This window comes from Heterodontus francisci, chromosome 34 (genome assembly GCF_036365525.1).
Source record: "Heterodontus francisci isolate sHetFra1 chromosome 34, sHetFra1.hap1, whole genome shotgun sequence".
NCBI classification, from domain to species: domain Eukaryota; kingdom Metazoa; phylum Chordata; class Chondrichthyes; order Heterodontiformes; family Heterodontidae; genus Heterodontus; species Heterodontus francisci.
The window spans coordinates 16,723,716-16,741,198 of NC_090404.1; the positions used below are offsets into that span (position 1 = coordinate 16,723,716).

A 17,483-nucleotide genomic window follows, 5' to 3' on the forward strand; every position below is an offset into this window, starting at 1 on the left:
TCTAGTGAACCTTCGCTGTACTGCCTCCAGTGCAAGTATATCCTTTCTTAGATATGGAGATCAAAACTGCGCACAGTATTCCAGATGTGGTCTCACCAAAACCCTGTACAATTGTCGGAAGTCTTCCCTATTCTTGTAGTCCAATCCCCTTGCAATGAAGGCCAACATGCCATTTGCCTTCCTAATTGCTTGCTGTGCCTGCATCAACATTTTCTGTGTTCTTTGTATAAGCACAACCAAGTCCCTCTGAACATCGACACTTACAAGTTTCGCACATTTTAAAAAATATTCTGCTTTTCTATTCTTATGACCAAAGTGAATAACCTCACACTTCCCTACATTAGTCCCTACATTCTTCAAAGTGGTGGAGGTCGCGGGTTTGGAAGGTGCTGTTGAAGGAGCCTTGGTGCATTGCAGCGGTGCCTCTTGTAGATGGTACACGCTGCTGCCGTTGCGCGTCGGTGGTGGAGGGAGTGAATGTTTGTGGATGGGGTGCCAGTCAAGCGGGCTGCTTTGTCCTGGATGGTGTCGAGCTTCTTGAGTGTTGTTGGAGCTGCACCCATCCAGGCAAGTGGAGAGTATTCCATCAACACTCCTGACTTGTGGATGGTGGACAGGCTGAGCATGTCCAGGCTGATGCAAGGGAACGCGCCAGTCTTTGGTGTGACCCTGTGACAGTACCTTAGACGGAGCAAAATGTCAGCCCTCTCCCATGGCTGCTAGCTCAGCTTCAACCAGACAGTTTCATCACCAAGACATCACCCGACTCCACCCCCGCCTCAGCACTTTCTGCTGCTGAACCCCTCATTCACGCCTCCGTTACCTCTAGACTCGACTATTCCAACTCACTCCTGGCTGCTCTCCCACAATCTACCCTCCGTAAACTTGAGCTCATCCAAAACTCTGCTGTCCCGTGTCCTAACTCACACCAAGTCCCGTTCCCCAATCACCCCCTCTGAGATCTCCGCGCTCCTCTAATTCCGCCCTCTTGAGCATCCCCCGATTTTAATGGCTCCACCACTGGCGGCTGCCTGGGCCCCGAGCTCTGGAATTCCCTCCCTAATCCCTCCTTAAAACCCCACCTTTGACCCAGCTTCTGTCACCCCTCCTTTGTAGCTTAGTGTTAATTTACAGCTGTGAAGAGGCCTTGGGTGAGTTTATTACATTCTTATTATTATTGGCTGTACCTCGCAGGCGAGAATGCTTGTCTTCCGTGAGTCCGAAGATGGCTGATGAGGTTGATTCCTTGTAACTCCCGCCTCCGTGCCAGGTCATGATTGGAAGCTTCCAGACAAAGCGGCCCTGCTCCCGTCACCATTCGCTGGTCGCCGCGGAGCTTGGAGTACGTATCAGAAAGGAAGACGCCTGTGGGTGACGTCTTCTAACCTGGAGCAACCGTTGCACACCAGCTTCCACGTGTATCGGGACAGAACGACACCTTGATCCAATGTCAAGGAAACCAAGACAATTGGGGGAGGGGGAGGGGGGGCGGGGCTTCATTCTACTGCAGCCTTTGTCCGTCAGAACGGCTGGTGAGATATTTCAGATGGCATCTCTTCCTCCGTTTAGGACTCGCTTGTCGGAGCTCCTGCAATTAAAGCTCGATATAAACGCAAGGAGTTGTTGTACGAGATTTCTGTATCACGCAATGGTTTGATGTCAAAGAGAGATTCGGGGACGGGAGAGGAGTGGGTTTGGGCTGAACGTCTCATCTGAAAGGTGGCAATCCACCCCGCCCGCCCGCCCGCCTGCCGTGCTCCCTCGGTACTGGCACCGGGAGTGTCGGCTCCGGATTGAGGGGAGCTCGATTCTCTGGAGTGACTTTCTGACTGAGAGAGAGAGCGAGACCGAGTGCGATAAGGAGGTGCAAAAACAGACACTGCTCTGTATTCAAAACATAAACTTTATTAGAGATCCATAAAACATGAAGCCACTTTATGAGACGATATGGGACTAAGTGCACAGATCACAGTGTCCAGACGATGTTGTCTTGCAGACTGGTTGCCTGTTAAAAGTAGTTAATGCCCTACCTCTCCACACCCACTCCACACCCCCTCCCCTTCCCCCCCCTCCGCCCCCGCACACTCATTGCTCCATTCAGTACATGGAGAAGGACTTTTCCTCGCCCTTAGGCTTGGTAAGCTTCTCTGCGTTCTTAATGATGATGTCCAGCAGCTCGACCTGAAAGGGAGAGAGATAGGGAGAGGTCATCAGAGAGAGGGAGGAGACGCTCGTCGCAACCCCACCCCTCAGGACGAGCCTGCAATCGACCCCGGGTACCCAGGGGGTGAAAGGTCAGTGTCCGACCCCTTGACCCCACCAATGCCCCCAATCATAGAGAGGAGGGAGTGCGCGAGAGTAACTGTTCCCCCACCCCCCCCCGGCCAGAGGGTGTGCATTAGTAATAGTCCCTCCCCCAGAGGCCGTGTGCCTGTAGTTGCACACGCCCCCCCCCCCCTCGCTGTACCTCCCCCACCCCCCACACCAGGGGTACCTACCCACTTCGTTCTCGCTACTTACGTAGAAGCCCCTGATGTCCATGATCATCGCTCTGATGTCCACGTAGGCGGCCTCGTCCTTCTCATGGACCAGCTGGCGGTAATCCATCTGAAATAGGCAACCGGAGGAACCATGAGAGGCCTGGCGTTCGGAGTGTGGGGGACACCCTGCAGGGCTCGCACTGGCATCCCCCCCGCCCCCAGCGCTATGGTGGTGGTGCCGGGTCGGCAGCTGTGATCTGGAAATTACTGCCCGTACGGGTGGGACTCTTAACAGAAACTCCCAACCCCTCGCGCAGGTGCAGATTTAAGTCCGCCTGTTCAGGCCAAGGTCTGGGCCCATCACCCCCAGCAGGCCCGAGGTCTGGGCCCAACCCCCAGCAGACCTGAGATCTTGGCCCACCCCCACAAACCGAAGTCTGGACTCAGCCACAGGGCCCGAGGATGGCCCATTGGCCCACCTCCCAGCAGGCCGAGGTCCGAGCCCATCACCCCAGTAGGCCTGAGGTCGGGGCCCACCCTCGCCACAGGCCCGAGGTCTGGTCCCACACCCCAGCAGACCTGAGGTCTGGGTCCATTTCCCCCCCTACCCCCAGGCCTGAGGTCTGAGCTCCCCCGCCTCTGCCACAGGCCCGAGGTCTGGCCCACACCCCAGCAGACCTGAGGTCTGGGTCCATTTCCCCCCCTACCCCCAGGCCTGAGGTCTGGGCCCACCCCCAGCAGGCCTGGGGTCTTGGCCCACCCCCGCAAACCCGAAGTTTGGAACCGCCCCGTCCCAAAGGCCTGAGGTTGGCTCATTGGCCCACCTCCCAGCAGGCTTGAGGTCTATGCCCACCACCTCAGCAGGCCGGAGGTCAGGGCCTGCCCCCCCCACCCCCCGCCTCACTAGGTCTGGGCCCACTGCCCCGCAGGCTAGCTGCCGGTTGACGCTGAGTGTTTACTTACCACATGTGTGTCCTTCGAAGCTTTGGCGACTGCATCTCCTCGTTCAGTGAAGTACCTAGAGTGACCAGAGAAGGGAGGAAAGTCACTGAGGGTTGTGTGCGTGCAGGTCATCCCTATGCAAAAGGCCAGAGAGGGATAGGGGCGGCAACCGGGTGGGAGTGTGTGATGTGTAAGTGTGTGTGTGTGTTATACAACCAGTAACAGGCCCTTCAGCCCACCCTGTCCCAAATCCCTTTCCTTTTTTTCCTTCAACTAATGATGCCAAAGCAATCTTTAAACGCCTCCCTGGTGTCTGCTTCAACCATTTACTCGGGTTTGTGCCTCTGCATAAAAAGGTTTCCCCAGCACTCTCCCCTTAATTTAATCCCGTATCTCTGTCCTCTCATCCTTGACCCTTCAACACCTGTTCTATCCGTGATCTCCCTGTTTTAAACATCTCGACCAAATCACCTTAAGCAACCCGACTTAATGAAAACAGCCCCAGTATTTCTCGATATTTGTACCTCCGCAGATATCAGTGTCTGAATAAATCCTGTGCTGTACTCTCTCTCAATATAAAACAAAGGGTACAATCCTAAAGGGGGTGCAGGAGCAGAGGGACCTGGGGGTATATGTGCACAAATCACCAAAGGTGGCAGGACAGGTTGAGAAAGTGGTTAATAAAGCACACGGGATCCTGGGCTTTATATATAGAAGCATAGTGTCCAAAAGCAAAGAAGTCACGAACCTTTATAAAACTCTGGTTCAGCCTCAGCTGGAGTATTGTGTCCACTTCTTGGGACCACACTTTGGGAAGGATGTGAAGGTTTTAGAGAGGGCGCAGAAATGGTTTACGTGAATGGATGAAGCATTTCAGCTCCGTGGACAGATTGGAGAAGCTGGGACAGTTCTCCTTGGAGAAGAGAAGATAAAGAGGCGATCTGATAGAGGTGTTCAAAATCACGAGGGGTCTGGACAGGGTAGAGAGGGAGAAAGTGGTTGAGAACCAGAGGGCACCGATTTAAGGTGACTGGCAAAAGAACCAACGGTGACATGAGGAAGAACTCTTTCACGCAGTGAGTGGTTCGGATCTGGAACGCACTGCCTGAGAGTGCGGTGGAGGCAGAGCCAATCGAGGCTTCCAAAAGGGAATTAGATAATTATCTGAAGAGGAAACAAGTTTGCAGGGCAACAGGGCAACATCCTTCCTGTAGCGTGGAGCCAAAGCAGCACCCAGCATATGCAGGTGTGTAAATGTGTGTGTGTGTACCTATGTCAATGTATGTACGTACACATGATCTGTGTGCATGTGTATATATGTTAGTGGGTGTACATGTCAGTGTATGCATTTGTACCGATCAGGGTCTCTGAGAGTTTGACAGGGGGAGATGGGAGGGGGCCATCTACCTCATCCTCCATCGGTGTGTATGTGTGCACGTGTGTGCATGAAGGAGCAGGCTGTGTGCACGTATGTAACCATGTGACAATCTATATCCATGACTTGGATGAAGGGACAAGAGTGTATTGCAGCCAAATATGCTGACGATACAAAGATAGGTAGGAAAGCAAGTTGTGAGGAGGGCACAGAGAGTCTGCAAAGGGATAGGGATAGGTTAAGTGAGCGGGAAAAAACTTGGCAGATGGAGAATAATGTGGGAAACCGTGAGGTTATCCACTTTGGCAAGAAGAATCGAAAAGCAGAATATTATTTAAACAGAGGGAGATTGCAGAATGCTGCGGTACAGAGGGATCTGGATTTTCTCGTTCATGAATCACGAAAAGTCAACATACAGGTACAGCAAGTAATTCAGAAGGCAAACGGAAGCTGGCCTTTATTGTAAGGGGGCGTTGGAGTATAAAAGTAGGGAAGTCTTGCTACAACTGTACAAGAGGTTGGTGAGACCGCACCGAGAGTACTCCGTGCAGTTTTGGTCACCTTATTTAAGGAGGGACGTACTTGCATTGGAAGCAGTTCAGAGAAGGTTCACTCGGCTGATTCCTGGGATGAAGGGGTTGTCTTATGAGGAAAGGTTGAGCAGGTTGGGCCTGTACTCATTGGAGTTTAGAAGAATGAGGGGTTGATCTGATTGAAACATGTCAGGTTTTAAGGGGGTTTGACAGGGTAGATGCTGAGAGGATGTTTCCCCTCGTGGGGGAATCTAGAACTAGGGAGCAGAGTTTCAGAATAAGGGGTCACCCATTTAAGACAGGGATGAGGAGGAATTTCTTCTCTCCGAGTGTTGTTAATCTTTGGAATTCTCTTCCCCAGAGAGCAGGAGGCTGGATCATTGAATAGATTGAGTTAGACAGATTTTTGATTGACACGGGAGTCAAGGGTTACGGGGGAGGGCAGGCGGGAATGTGGTGTTAAGGCCACAATCAGATCAGCCAGATCTTATTGAATGGTGGGGCAGGCTCGAGGGGCCGAATGGCCTACTCCTGCTCCTATTTCTTATGATCTTATGTGCATGTGGGAGAAGCAGGCTGTCCATACATGTGTGACCGTGTGTACCTGTGTGTGTGCACGTGTGTGACCGTGTGTGCGGGGGAAGAGGTTGTGTGTACACGTGTGACTGAGAGTGTGGGGAGCAGGCTCTGTATACACGTGAGACCATGTGCACGGGAGCAAGCTGCGTGTACACTTATAAGTGTGTGTGTCCGTGCGCTGGGGAGCAGGCTGTGTACATCTATGACCATATACACAGGGTAGCAGGCTGTGTGTACACCTGTAATTGTGTGCGCCTAAGCAGGGGAAGAGGTTGTGTGTACACGTGTAACTGAGAATGCGGGGGGGGGGGGGGGGCGGGGGGAGCAGGCTGTGTGTACACATGACCGTGTGTGCGGGGGAGTAGGCTGTGTATACACCTGTGACCGTGCATGCATAAGCGGGGAACAGGCTGTGTTTACATGTGAGACTGTGTATGTATGTGCTGTGTGTACACACAGATGTATGTGTATGGGGGAGCAGTCTGTGTGTATGTGCAGTAGCACCCTGTGAGAGTGAAGGGACAGGCAAATTCTCAATACCTCTAGAGCAGGCGTAATAACAGAAAGTGCTGGAAGTGCTCAGCAGGTCCGGTAGAATCAGTTGAGGGAGAAACAGAGTTAACGTTTCAGGGTCAGTGACCTTTCGTCAGAACTTGCAAAGATTAGAAAAGTAATGGGCTTTGAGCACGTGAAAGGGGGAGAGGGAAGAACAAAAGTGAAGGAGTGTGTTAGGGCAGAGATAGGGCAGGAGAGATAATAAATGACAAAGTGGTCACGGAATAAAAGGCAAAGGGAGGGGTAATAGTTGTAGTGAAAGACAAAGTATTAGCCCAGAGAGTGTTAATGACAGAATAATGAGCAGCTCCGTCCAAAAGCACAAACAGGAAAAACAAGTTTAAGACAGGCACGTGGTTAAAAAATTTAATTAAATTTTAAAAATGGCAGTCATGCTCTGAAATTTTGAACTCAAAATGTTGAGTCAACAATTTCAGACCTTGAGACCCGTTTTGATTGTTTTTTTTAAAAAAAACTAGTCTAAAACTAGTGCCAGTCTTAAAACTTGTTTTTCATATTTTTGCTTTTGGCCAGAGCTGTTCATTATTCTGTCATTAACACTCTCTCTGGACTAATGCCGGGTCTTTCACTGCAGCTATCAGCACTCTCTTTGCCTTTCGTTCCGTGACATCTTTGTCATTTAATCTCTCCTGGCCCTCGACCCTATCACGGACCTTCCCTTGTGTTCTTCTCCCTCCCCGCCCTCTTTCACTTGCTCAAAGCCGATTACATTTCGAACCTTTGCCGGTTCCGAAGAAGGGTCGCTGACCCTGAAACGTTAACTCTGCTTCTCTCTCCACAGATGCTGCCAGACCCGCTGAGTATTTCCAGCACTTTCTGTTTTTTATTTCGGATTTCCAGCATCCGCAGTATTTGGCTTTCATTCTAGAGCAGGCGTACTTGGTGATACTGGTCTGGAATCCCTCCACTTTGGTCTTCACTGCCGCGGTCCGCTCCAGAATCTTTTCCTGAGGGAAACACATTTAGAGGCCGTCACTCTCCTGATTATCAATCCAGCCCTCTCCTCCCCTTCCACTTCTACCTATCTCCCTACCTGGCCCTTCCAGCAAGGAATGTAAACAGACACCTCTTCCCCTGCCCCCCCCCACCCCCACCATAGTCAACCCGATATCCCCCCCGTTTCTCTCCACAGTGGGACGGCAGGGAGCTGATCGAAGGCTGCTCAACCTGGAAAGCCCTTGTCCTGCTTGCTCTGCCCAACTCATGTTGGGGAGATGGTGGTGCAGTGGTAATGTCACAGGGCTTGTAATCCAGGCGTCCAGGCTAATTTCCTGGGGACACGGGTTCAAATCCCACCACGGCTGGCAGGATTAAATTTAATTAATAAAGACCTGGAATTGAAGGCAAGTCTCAATAATGGTGCTGTGAAACTATCAACTGTCGTAAAAACCCATCTGGTTCACTCATGTCCTTTCGGGAAGGAAATCTGCCAGCCTTACCCGGTCTGGCCTACATGTGGCTCCAGACCTACAGCAATGTGGTTGACTCTTAACAGCCCTTTGAAATGACCCAGCGAGCCACTCAGCTGCCAAGGGAAATTAGGGATGGGCAACAAATGCTGACACCCACGTCCCATGAAAGAATTTTTAAAAAAAGTTCCCCCTCATCCCCCTGAAGTCTGCTGGCTTGTGGGGCGGAATCTACAGGCACCAGCTACTCTTTGGTACCTCACTCATGCAGCCTCCCCTCGTGCAGCAGCGTGGCACTCCTGGCTGGTCTCCCACATTCCACCCTCCGTAAACCCGAGCTCATCCAAATCTCTGCTGCTGCCCCGTGTCCCAACTCGCACCAAGTCCCGTTCCCCTGTTACCCCCACTTTGCTCGCTGACCTACACTGGCTCCTGGTAAAGCACCGCCTCGATTGTAAAATTCTCATCCTTGTTTTCGAATCCCTCTGTGACCTCGCCCCCCTCCCTATCTCTGTAACCTCCTCCAGCCCCCACGACCCTCCAAGATCTCTGCGCTCATCTAATTCCGGCCAATTGAGCACCACCACCACCCCCCCCCCGATTTTAATGGCTCCACCATTGGCGGCCGTGCCTTCAGCTGCCTGGGCCCCGAGCTCTGGAATTCCCTCCCTGAACCTCTCCGCCTCTCTACACCCCTCTCTCTCCTCCTTTAAGATGCTCCTTAAAAACCTGCCTCTTTGACCAAGCTTTAGGTCACATGTCTGAATATCTCCCAATGTGGCTCAGTGTCAGATTTTGTTTTATAACGCTCCTGTGAAGTGCCTTGAGCATGTTAAAGGCGCCACATAAATGCAAGTTGTTGTTATCATTGTCATGGAGCACTTGAAGGCTATTTGAACAGGGAGTGAGGTGGGGAATATGATAACTGATCCTAACGTGTCCTGACCTGATCGTCTCTCACACACACACACTGCACCTTACATTAAAACTGACCAGGAACAGGACCCTGCCTACTTTCAACTTCTCTCTGGTTGGGACTCTGGGGAGGGTACTGAAGCCAAAACACCACCCCCTACTCTTCCCAAACTAGGAACACTGAAAGGAGGGGAGCCATTCAGCCCCTCGAACCAGTTCCGCCATTCAGTGAGATCAGGGCTGATCAGTGACCTAACTCCAGAAACCCCCCTTTGCCCCGTATCCCTTCATACTTTTGGTTAACAAAAATCTATCAATGTCAGATTTAAAATTAATAATTGACCCAGCATCAATTGCCATTGGCGGAAGAGAGTTCCAACCTTCTACCAGCTGAGTGTGTAGAAGTGTTTCCTAATTTCACTGTGAAAGGTCCAGCTCTGTATTTAGACTTTGCCCCCTCGCCCTAGACTCCCCAACCAGCAGGAATAGATTGTCTCTCTCTACCCTACCAGTTCCCCTTAATATCTTGAAAACTTTGATCCTATCACCCCTCAACCGTCAAAATTCCAGGGAATACAACCCTGGTTTGTGTTATCTGTCCCGTAATTTAACCCTTGGAGACCAGTTATCATTCTGGTGAATCTACACTGCATTCCCTCCAAGGCCAATCTATCCTTCCTAAGGTGTGGTGCCCAGATCTGCTCACAGTACTCCAGGTGTGGTCTAACCAGGGCTTTAAACAGCTGAAGCATGACTTCAACCCCCTTGTATTCTAGCCCTCGAGATATAAAGGCCAGCATTCCATTAGCCTATTTGATTATTTTCTGTACCTGTCCAGGACATTTTAATGACCTGTGTACCTGAAGAGCCAAGTGTCTTTGGACCTTCACTGTTTCTAGCTTTTCACCATTTAAGAAGTATGTTGTTTTATCCATTTTAGGTTCAATGTGGATGATGTCACATTTACTTACATTGAAATCCATTTGCCACAGTTTCCCATTCACTTAAATAATGAATATTCCCTTTGTAATTTTATGCTTCTATCCACACTGCTTACAATGCTGCCTATCTTTGTGTCAACAGAAAACTTGGAGAGGTGGCTCTCCATCCCATCATCCAAGCTGTTAATGAGTACAGTGAGTAGTTTTCCAACACAGACCCTTGCCGGACATCACTAGACACATCCTGCCAATTCGAATACCTGCCCATTATCCCTACTCTCTGTCTCCTCCCTCTCAGCCCATTTCCTAACCTGGCCAATAACTTATCTTCAATTGCATGAGCTTCAACTTCAGTTAACAGTCTCTTCTGTGGAACTTTATCAAACGCCTTCTGGAAGTCCATAGAAATATCATCCATAGACATTCCCCTGTCCACTACTTTAGTCCGCTCTTCAAAAATATTCAGCCGGATTTGTCATGCATGACCTGCCCTTTACAAATCCACGCTCTCTCTCTGAGCAGCTGAAAATTTTCAATGTGTTCGGTCACCCTATCCTTAATTATAGACTCTAGCAATTTCCCGACAACAGACGTTGGGCTAACAGGTCTGTAATTCCCTGGTTTCCCCCTCTCACCATTCTGAAATAAAGGAGAGACATGCACAATTTTCCAACTTAAAGGCATCGAGAGAACTTTGTAAGATTATACTTAGGGCATCCTGACTTGGAACTATAATCGCCGTTCCTTCACTGTCGCTGGGTCAAAATCCTGGAACTCCCTTCCTAACAGCGCTGTGGGTGTACCTACCCCACATGGACTGCAGCGGTTCAAGAAGGCAGCTCACCACCACCTTCTCAAGGGCAATTAGGGATGGGCAACAAATGCTGGCCTGGCCAGTGACCCCCACATCCCATGAACAAATAAAATGTTCTCACCTACTTCCTTTAAAACCCTGGGATGGAATCCATCTGGTCCTGGAGATTTATCAATCTTTGGTGACATTATTATCTTCATTACTGTTAACGTTGCTTACGTTAATTTTATAGAGTCCCTGATTCATTAACAGTTCCCTTGGGACGTCGGCATGACGACATCTTCCTCTATTGTAAACCGCATCTACATAACCTCCCAACATTTAATTTTCTAAATAGTGGGAAGCTGGGAACTGTGGCAAAGCGGAGACATTGTACAGGAATCACCAACAAATAGTGGATGGGTACAAAAAAAAATGTAATTTGAAAGTGCTAATGGGATGTCGGCCTTTATCTCGAGGGGCTGGATTACAAAGGGGGTGGAAGGTCTGCTTCAGCTGCACAGAGCTATGGCCGGGCCCCGATCTGGAGAACTGTGTTCAGTTCTGGGGCACTGCACCTCAGGGAGGCCGGAGCAGCCTTGGAGAGGGTTGCAGAGATTCACCAGAATGACACGGGGATAAAGGGGTTAAATTACAAGGACAGGCCGTGTCGACTAAGCCTGTATTCCTTCGAGTGTAGAAGATTAATCAAGGTATACAAGAAGATTAAAGGATTCAATCGGGTCGATAGAGAGAAACTATTTCCTCTGTTTGAGGGGAGTTCAGACCAAGGGGGGGGGGGGGGCGCGGAACCTTATAATTTAGAGCCAGGCCGTTCAGGGGTGATGTCAGGAAACACTTCTTCACACAGGGGCTGATGGAAATCTGGAACTCTCTTCCTCCTCCTCCCCCCGCCCCCCCCAACAAAAAAAAAATTCAAAGCAGAGATTGATAGACTTTTCATCAGAACTGATGAAGGGTCACTGACCCTGAAACGTTAACTCTGCTTCTCTCTCCACAGATGCTGCCAGACCCTGCTGAGTATTTCCAGCGTTTCTCGTTTTTATTTCAGATTTCCAGCATCTGCAGTATTTTGCTTTTATTATATTGATAGACTTTTGTTAGGTAAGGCCTTAAGGGTTAGAGAACCAAGGCCGATTGATGGAGAAAAGATACAGATCTGCCATTGATCTAAATAAATGGCGGAACAGGCCCGAGGGGCTGAATGGCCTCCTCCTGTCCCTGTGTAACAGGCCCGAGGGGCTGAATGGCCTCCTCCTGTCCCTGTGTAACAGGCCCGAGGGGCTGAATGGCCTCCTCCTGTTCCCGTAAATACACCAGTAAATCGGGACAAACCCGCACGGATCTCCGCCCGACCTGTCCCCACCCACGCTCACACCTTCGTCTCCTGACGCCGCCCAGCAACGACATCATCGGTTCCTCTCGGCAACGGGGGAAAGGGAGGAAAGAAACGTCAGATGCCGTCCCCTCCGCGATCTCGCCCTTCGCGAGCCGGTCAGTTCCCTCGACTCACAGATCCCCCAAATTGCTAACCGGCACTCCCCTTTGGCGTCGACCCCCTCTCGATTTGCTGACGGCGGAAGGTGAGGTGTGCCCGCCCCGGTAAACCCGCCTCACCACGTTACCACGGACGCTTGCCGGCACACGCGCCCCCCCCGCAACTCCCTCGGAGGTGAGGCGCCGGGGCCAGCGGGCTCACCTGATTGGCGTGAAGGGAAACAATTATTCAGGGTAACGCAGTCTCAGTGGGGGGGGTGGGCAGGTGTTGGTTGTGGGGAGTCGGGAGGGGTGCGCAGCGGTGGGAGGGGTGTTCACAGCAAGGTGGATTAACTCCTTTCTATGAGGAAGCATTATGGGTATATCCTGGCAGGACAAAAATCACAAATGTGGCAGTCCTCTCAAAAGCAGAACTCCCAAGTGTGTTGTCACTAATCAAACGGAGGTGGCCTCGATGGATGGGACATGTCTGCAAGATGGAAGACGGTCACATACCCAAGGACCTTCTGTGTAGTGAGGTAGACGGGGCCAGACGACCAGTGGGGCACCCAAAACTCCACTTCAAGGATGCTTGCAAGTGTGACATGAAGGCCCTAAATGTCGACTATCGCACCTGGGAGTCACTATCTGGCGAAAGAGGGAAATGTCGACACACCCTGTGGACTGGTCTGCACTACCACGACGACCAGTTGTTACAGCAGCTCGGCAACAGGCGCCAACGTCAAAAACAACAACTCGCAGTGTCAACTCGGCAGCTTCACCTGCAGCACTTGTGGCAGAACCTGCCTCTCCAGGATCGGCCTTCACGGCCATCAGCGAAGGTGAACCAAGAGGAGACACCCCACCGAAGCGGATTGTTTGCTGCGAGTCCATCATCTTTCATAGAAGGAAGGACGCCGACCAGCCATGTCCCCGGCACGGGATGGGGCCTGGCCTGCTGCACAGCAACCCAACCCTTTCAACAGACTGTCCTTGGCCTGTGCCATCTCTCCGACTGGGCGAGGGGGGAGACCCAACCCCCACCCCCGACCCCACACCCCACCCCCTCCACAATCCACCAGCCTAACACAAAATAGGGGCCCTCAACAGTCAGCCGATCACACAGTCCATCAGCCGCGGAGAAAGACTCGCGTTCCTGTAGCACCTTTCCCCCGCCTCAGGGCGTCGCATAGCGTTTGGCACCCACTCGGCTACTTTTCTCCTTGAAGCGCGGTCACCGCTCTGATGTGGGAGACGAGGCGGGCAGTTTGCGCACAGCAAGATCCCACGGACGGCAATGCGACAACGAGCAGATCATCTGTTTGCAGTGGTGTCGCTCGGTGGATAGGCATTGTCTCCCAGGACACCGAGGAGAATTACCCCACTGCTCGGCTTCCAAACAGCGCCCGCGGGATCTCATAGTCCACCTGGGAGGGCAGACGGGGAAGGGTTCGATGTCTCTCCGAAGGAGGGCACGTCCGTCAGGGTGGCATGTCCTCAGTACTACGCCGGAGCATTAATCCAGCACAAAATAGGCCCCCCCGGTCCCCCGCATCATGTGTCATTCCAATTCATAAGGTAAGTCACACGAATAATTGACATCTCTGGGGGGCGGGAGAGGCCGCTGGCTCACCTGAATGGCCACTCCAAAATCATTCCCGTCTTCAATCTTCGGCACCTGGTACTGAATCCAGGTGGTCAGCTGGAAAAATGGGAATGGGACAAGACGTCAGTGGAAAGAAAGTGACGGCAGACGCTGTCTCTGGGAGAGCTCAGTGCCACACTGGGTAATGTAGAGGGAGCTCTGTATTGTACCTGTCTCTGGGAGAGCTCACTATAACACTGGGTAATGTAGAGGGAGCTCTGTATTGTACCTGTCTCTGGGAGAGCTCACTATAACATTGGGTAATGTAGAGGGAGCTCTGTATTGTACCTGTCTCTGGGAGAGCTCACTATAACATTGGGTAATGTAGAGGGAGCTCCGTATTGTACCTGTCTCTGGGAGAGCTCACTATAACACTGGGTAATGTAGAGGGAGCTCTGTATTGTACCTGTCCCTGGGTGAGCTCACTATGACACTGGGTAATGTAGAGGGGGCTCTGTATTGCACCTGTCTCTGGGAGAGCTCACTATAACACTGGGTAATGTAGAGGGAGCTCTGTATTGTACCTGTCTCTGGTAGAGCTCACTATAACACTGGGTAATGTAGAGGGAGCTCTGTATTGTATCTGTCTCTGGGAGAGCTCACTATAACACTGGGTAATGTAGAGGGAGCTCTGTATTGTACCTGTCTCTGGGAGAGCTCACTATAACACTGGGTAATGTAGAGGGAGCTCTGTATTGCACCTGTCTCTGGGAGAGCTCACTATAACACTGGGTAATGTAGAGGGAGCTCTGTATTGTACCTGTCTCTGGTAGAGCTCACTATAACACTGGGTAATGTAGAGGGAGCTCTGTATTGTACCTGTCTCTGGGAGAGCTCACTATAACACTGGGTAATGTAGAGGGAGCTCTGTATTGTACCTGTCTCTATGAGGTCTCCCCTGCTCCATCACTCACCGTGATGCAAGTCTCCTTCAGTGTCCTGAGTTCTGGTTTGACGCGCTGGATTAACGTTAGGATCTTCTCATTAGCTTTCAGCAGGCCACACTTTGGAGCTGTGTGTGAATAGATCAAAGGATTAAGTGGCCTGGTACGAGGAATTGAATTTCCCTGCCCCGTCAGCGTATGGGCCCTGATCCCAGTGCGTTCTGCGCCCACACAGAGGAGGGAGAGCCCAGATTTCATTCCCCCGCCCAACCCTTCCTCCCTTCCCTACCCCCCAAAATTGAGGCCCCTAACCAGGCAATTATCCCCCGATTGGGCCTCTTCCCACCACAGCCACAATTACCCATGCACCGGGTTTGCCCTGTCGCCAAGCGGGGAAGCACGACACGAAATTCCGTTCAACAGGCACTTTGTGCATGAACGAGGGACCGGGCATCAGGAAGAGGGGGGGTCTGCTGAGGGCCACCCCCCCCCCCCACCGCCTCCCCCCCACCACCCTAACCTACCTGAGGCCTGGCTCCAGCCACACTCCTCGGCCTCCGGTCGGCGCTCCCCCGAGCAGCAGGCACTTCCTTCCACTGCAGCCGCCGGCCTCTGATTGCCGGGCAGCTCACCAAGGACCGGGACCTCTGGCGACGGGATCCGAAATCCTGCAGAAGGCCCGCCGCTGTCCGCTGAAGTGCCTGACTGGCGCTAAATTTGGCAGGCCTTCCGGAAAAGAGGATAGAAGTCCACTGCCCCGCCCCCAACCCCTGCCCGGGTACGGTCACAGTCCGACCTGAGGGTTTGATTCCCCCCGACTGTCGGGGAGACAGTGGTGATGTCACTGGGCTTGTAATCCAGGGGTCCAGCCTAATTTCCTGCGGACACTGGTTCAAATCCCACCACGGCAGCTGGTGGAATTTTAATTCAGTTAATTAAAAAAAAAATCTGGAATTAAAAGCTAGTCTCAGTGATGGTGCCGTGAAACTTTCATCGATTGTTGTAAAAACCCATCTGGTTCACTGATGTCCTTTCGGGAAGGAAATCTGCTGTTCTCACCCGGTCTGGCCTACATGTGATTCCAGACCCACAGCAATGTGGTTGACTCTTTACTGCCCTCTGAAATGGCCGAGCAAGCCACTCCGTCGTCAAGGGGCAATAGGGGATGGGCAATAAATGCCAGCCTTGCCAGCAACAACCACATCCCGTGAAAGATGATGAACAATTCACGACTGTCCGATCTTCCCAAATTGGAAATGCTCGGGCACGTTGTGGGTGGGGCTCCTGTCTCCCAGCTGGGCAAGGGGTGGGGGGGAGTGGGGTGGGTGGGGGAGGCGTGCGAGCTGTCAGCACCTGCGGGGGAGGGAAGGGACAGGCCGTTGAACCGACGCCATTTTAAATCCTCCGTCCGGCCCCGTAAGGCAGCAAAGTCACTCACGTTTCTCCTTCTTTTTCTCCTTCCCTTCCTCCGTCTCCGACGCTTTGCTGTCGCTCTCCTGCAGACGGACACAACAGCCGGGTTTAAGAGGAGCCAGTCAGCTCGGAGCTCGCGGGGTGGGTGTCGTTTCAATGTAACTCAGCAATTGGATGAGGATTCACCCGTCCGCCATTTTGAGGGAGGCGATTTAAAATGGCGGCCGGAGGGAAGCCACACACAGGAACAGGAGGAGGCCATTCAGCCCCTCGGGCCTGTTGCACAATACCTTCAGGTTGGTAAAAGGGGGTGGGGCTTGTTAGGGACCAAAAAGTGGACTTACACATGCAGGCAGGGGGCATGGCTGAGGTATTAAATGAATATTAAATGAAATTAAAGGAAGAAGATGCTGCCCAGGTCGTGTTGAAAGAAGTGGGTTGAAAACTGACAAGGAGAACAAAGAACAGTACAGCACAGGAACAGGCCATTCGGCCCTCCAAGCCTGCGCCGATCTTGATGCCTGCCGAAAATAACACCTCTGCACTTCCGGGGCCCATATCCCTCTATTCCCTTCCTATTCGTGTATTTGTCAAGATGCCTCTTAAACGTCGCTATCGTATCTGCTTCCTCCACCTCCCCTGGCAGCAAGTTCCAGGCACTCACCACCCTCTGTGTAAAAACCTTGCCTCGCACATCCCCTCTAAACTTTGCCCCTCGCACCTTAAACCGATGTCCCCTAGTAACTGACTCTTCCACCCTGGGAAAAAGCTTCTGACTATCCACTCTGTCCATGCCGCTCATAACTTTGTAAACCTCTATCATGTCGCCCCTCCACCTCCATCGTTCCAGTGAAAACAATCCGAGTTTTTCCAACCTCTCCTCATAGCTAATGCCCTCCAGACCAGGCAACATCCTGGTAAACCTCCACTGTACCCTCTCCAAAGCCTCCACGTTGTTCTGGTAGTGTGGCGACCAGAATTGCACGCAATATTCTAAGTATGGCCAAACTAAGGTTCTGTACAGCTGCAGCATGACTTGCCAATTTTTATATTCTATGCCGCGACCGATGAAGGCAAGCATGCCGTATGCCTTCTTGACTACCTTATCCACCTGCGTTGCCACTTTCAGTGACCTGTGGAACTGTACGCCCAGATCTCTCTGCCTGTCAATACTCCTAAGGGTTCAGCCATTTACTGTATACTTCCCACCTGCATTAGACCTTCCAAAATGCATTACCTCACATTTGTCCGGATTAAACTCCATCTGCCATTTCTCCGCCCAAGTCTCCAACCGATCTATATCCTGCTGTATCCTTTGACAATCCTCATCATTATCCGCAACTCCACCAACCTTTGTGTCGTCCGCAAACTTACTAATCAGACCAGCTACATTTTCCGCCAAATCATTTATATATACTACAAAGAGCAAAGGTCCCAGCACGGATCCCTGCGGAACACCACTAGTCACATCCCTCCATTCAGAAAAACACCCATCCACTGT

At 51.7% G+C, this 17,483-nt stretch overlaps 1 protein-coding gene across 1 annotated transcript in view; it reads right to left on the reverse strand.

Moving 5' to 3' along the window:
* Nucleotides 1–1,889: 1,889 nt before the first annotated feature.
* LOC137349116 (proteasome activator complex subunit 2-like) overlaps nucleotides 1,890–17,483 on the reverse strand; it is a 30,689-nt gene continuing 15,095 nt past the window's right edge. The window contains exons 5-11 of the mRNA XM_068014473.1: nucleotides 16,008–16,065; nucleotides 14,600–14,697; nucleotides 13,674–13,742; nucleotides 7,365–7,432; nucleotides 3,444–3,498; nucleotides 2,521–2,607; nucleotides 1,890–2,181 (exon numbers count right to left, since the gene is read on the reverse strand). Coding sequence (XP_067870574.1) covers nucleotides 2,098–2,181; nucleotides 2,521–2,607; nucleotides 3,444–3,498; nucleotides 7,365–7,432; nucleotides 13,674–13,742; nucleotides 14,600–14,697; nucleotides 16,008–16,065 — 519 coding nt within the window. The 3' untranslated portion in view covers nucleotides 1,890–2,097. The remainder of the gene's footprint in view (nucleotides 2,182–2,520; nucleotides 2,608–3,443; nucleotides 3,499–7,364; nucleotides 7,433–13,673; nucleotides 13,743–14,599; nucleotides 14,698–16,007; nucleotides 16,066–17,483) is intronic.